The sequence below is a fragment of the Myotis davidii genome, unplaced genomic scaffold (genome assembly GCF_000327345.1).
Source record: "Myotis davidii unplaced genomic scaffold, ASM32734v1 scaffold164, whole genome shotgun sequence".
Classification (NCBI taxonomy): domain Eukaryota; kingdom Metazoa; phylum Chordata; class Mammalia; order Chiroptera; family Vespertilionidae; genus Myotis; species Myotis davidii.
This window is the reverse complement of record NW_006296417.1, coordinates 1,185,016-1,188,171: the sequence shown is the minus strand read 5'-3', so window position 1 is coordinate 1,188,171 and position 3,156 is coordinate 1,185,016. Positions and strand designations below refer to the sequence as shown.

The following is a 3,156-nucleotide window of genomic DNA, read 5'->3' as shown; positions in this document are numbered from 1 at the left end:
AATGGAGTTGAACACCACCTCTTTGTGTCATAGGCCAGACTCAGAACTGACACCTTCATGGACTTCTGGGTTACTGCCCTGTCTTGTTCCTCTTTGAAATTCTTCATCTCGGTCAGCAGTTCTCAACCTGTGGGTCGCGACCCCTTTGGGAGTCGAACGACCCTTTCTCAGGGGTCGCCTAAGACCATCGGGAAACACATATATAATCACATATTGTTTTTGTGATGAATCACTATGCTTTCATGATGTTCAATTTGTAACAATGAAATTGGGGGTCACCACAGCATGAGGAACTGTATGAAAGGGTCGCGGCATTAGGAAGGTTGAGAACCACTGGTCTAGATTCACGTGTCGTCCTCTCCCCCATGTCACCTCTCTCGCAGATGACAACGTTGTGTGTTTCACCCGGCACGAGCCCATAGGTGTGTGTGGGGCCATCACTCCTGTAAGTACAGGGTTTCCCCTGCTGCTCCCATAGGCCCGTTAGAACGAAGGGTTTTGGGGCTTTTTTTGTTGTTTTTTTTAATATATTTCTATTGATTTCAGAGAGGAAGGGAGAGGGAGAGATGATAGAAACATCAGTGATGAGAGAGAATCACTGGTTGGCTGCCTCCTGCACGTCCCATACTGGGGATCGAGCCCACAACTCCTGCAGGACTTCTCAGAGCCTTTAAGGTGCTGATGTCATTGTACATAAACCTCCGAGGGGAGGAGGCAGTGCTCGCACCGTGGAATCCCTTCTACCAAAGAGTAACTGTCAGCCTCCCCCAGAGTGCATGTAGGAAGCACCAGGCTGGAATGCAATTCTGATCATTGCAAACTCCTATGTTACCCGTTAAGCCCCAAAGCAAGTGTCCTCCATGGAGCAGGGTAGCGGTGGGTCCGGGTCCCCCAAGTTCCCCTGTTCTCTGTTGCAGTGGAACTTCCCTCTGCTGATGCTGGTATGGAAGTTGGCGCCGGCTCTGTGCTGTGGCAACACCATCGTCGTGAAGCCGGCCGAACAGACGCCCCTCACCGCCCTCTACCTTGGCTCCCTGATCAAAGAGGTGAGCCGTCCAAAAGGAAAAGATTATGTGTTCTCGGTCACATGCCCGCTCCCAGGGAGCAGGCCGCCAGCGCGAGATAAAGCTGCCCGGCCGAGCTGGGCCGTGTGTGACAGCAGAGCCGGCTCGACCGCGAGTGGGAGGGGGGTGACGCCTGTTTTACTTGGCAAGAGCCCGTTCGTTCTCTCTCCTGCCAGTGGTCACTGACCAGTGAGAAGCAATTCCGCTCCTCCCACTGATTTGCTAGGAGCAATTCCGCTCCTCCCACTGAGCTGCTAGGAGCAATTCCACTCCTCCCACTGACCCACATGAGAAGATGTACCTGGCATGGTGGGCTCAAGCCTACTTTAGGAGCAAGTGTTTTCTCTAAAGAATTTGCAGGAGGATCACCTGAGAGGGAACTGAATAGTCAGAGGGCCTGGCATTTTGGGGGGGTCATCTGGGCAGCCCCCCTAAGTAGCTGTCACCCAGCCAGGCTCCCCCGCGATCATTCGCTCCCCAGGCAACCACCATTCAGGGAAACAGGCGGCCCAAGGGATACCTCCCTCCTGTCACACCAGGCAACATGGCTCCATCACTCTGTCCCCAGTGTCCATGTTGCAAAGGGAGAGAAGGTCCCCTCATGTCACTTCCACCAAGCTAAGGATCAGATGCACGACCTTTTTTAAAAAATATTTTCTTTTTTATTGATCTTAGAGAAGAAGGGAGAGGGAGAAAGAGAGAGAAATATCCATGATGAGAGGGAACCATGGATCGGCTGCCTCCTGCGCACCCCCTAGTGGGGATGGAGGCCGCAACCCGGGCATGTGCCCCGACCGTGAATTGAACCGTGACCTCCTGGCTCATAGGTCGATGCTCAACCACTGAGCCACGCCGGCCGAGCAGGCCACCACTCTTTGTGCTCTGAGGCCTTTGTAGGGTGAAAAATGCTGCTCGGAAGGAGGCGTGTGCACCTCACCCTGGCCCCCTGGCCGACCGGGTTTGGGTCCTGGGGTGGACGGCTGACCCGGGCCCGGACCGTGCAATGGGGATGCCACTCTGCTTGGGGACATCACTCAGCCACGACCCGCTGGGCCCAGGCGTGGCTCCATGGTGGACGCCGGTCCCTGCCCTTCCTTCAGTGCCCTCGGTCTCCCCGTAGGTCGGCTTTCCTCCGGGAGTGGTGAACATCGTGCCCGGATTCGGACCCATGGGGGACTGGGCACCTGTGCCCTCTTCCTGGGAGGGGCCGGCCCGTGACTTGTGTACCTTCTGGACCGGACCGCGTTTCAGTACGCGGACAGCCAGTCTTCCAAAGTCACCGGGCCAGTTTCCAAGCGAAATAAATCCTGAACGGAACCCAGGAGCCCTGGCAGAAAGGGTGGCTAGATAAGATAAAATAAAAATGTGAAACATCGTAGGACAAACAGTGTCGTAGTTAAGGTTAAAAGGTAAATTACCGCCCGGCCGGTGTGGCTCAGTGGCTGAGCGTCGACCCATCAACCAAGAGGTCACCGGTTCGATTCCCAGTCAGGGCACTTGCCCGGGTTTCCGGCTCAGTCCCCAGTAGGCATTCGATCAATGATTCTCTCTCGGCAATAAAACAAAATTGTTTAATTAAAATAAAATAAAATGGACTCACACCTCGTTTGGGGGAGCAGCCTCAGCCCTGGGGGAGCCCAGCCCTGCCTCATTTGGTTGTTGTTGTTCATCCTCACCCAAGGAAATTTCTCCATCGCTTTCCAGAGAGAGTGGCAGGGAGGGGGAGACAGAGAGAGAGGGGGGAACATCGATGTGAGAGAGACACCTCAATTGGTTGCCTCCCTCCCGGGCCCTGACCGGGGCCGGGGATGGAGCCTGCAACCGAGGTACGTGCCCTGGACGGGAATCGAACCCGGACCTCCCGGTTCATAGGTCGACACTCAATCACTGAGCCACGCCAGCCAGGCTACACACAAGGTCTTTGGTTGATCAACTCCCACCCACCCGCCACCCTCCCTGCCTTCCCTCGGAGATTCCGCATCCATAGAACTGACCCTCAGCCTGAAGAGCAGCCCCCCCCAAATTCCCTAAATACCAGGGGCTCCCTCAGCTTCTACCAGAGAGTCTAATAGTAGGGTCTCCCTCACTAGCG

General features: G+C 55.4%; 1 protein-coding gene across 1 annotated transcript in view; it reads left to right on the top strand.

Annotated features, from left to right (window-relative positions):
• ALDH1A3 (aldehyde dehydrogenase 1 family member A3) overlaps positions 1 to 3,156 on the top strand; it is a 16,661-nt gene that overhangs the window by 5,881 nt on the left and 7,624 nt on the right. The window contains exons 4-7 of the mRNA XM_015569123.1: positions 384 to 445; positions 918 to 1,046; positions 2,185 to 2,250; positions 2,970 to 2,988. Of these exons, the coding sequence (XP_015424609.1) occupies positions 384 to 445; positions 918 to 1,046; positions 2,185 to 2,250; positions 2,970 to 2,988 (276 nt within the window). The remainder of the gene's footprint in view (positions 1 to 383; positions 446 to 917; positions 1,047 to 2,184; positions 2,251 to 2,969; positions 2,989 to 3,156) is intronic.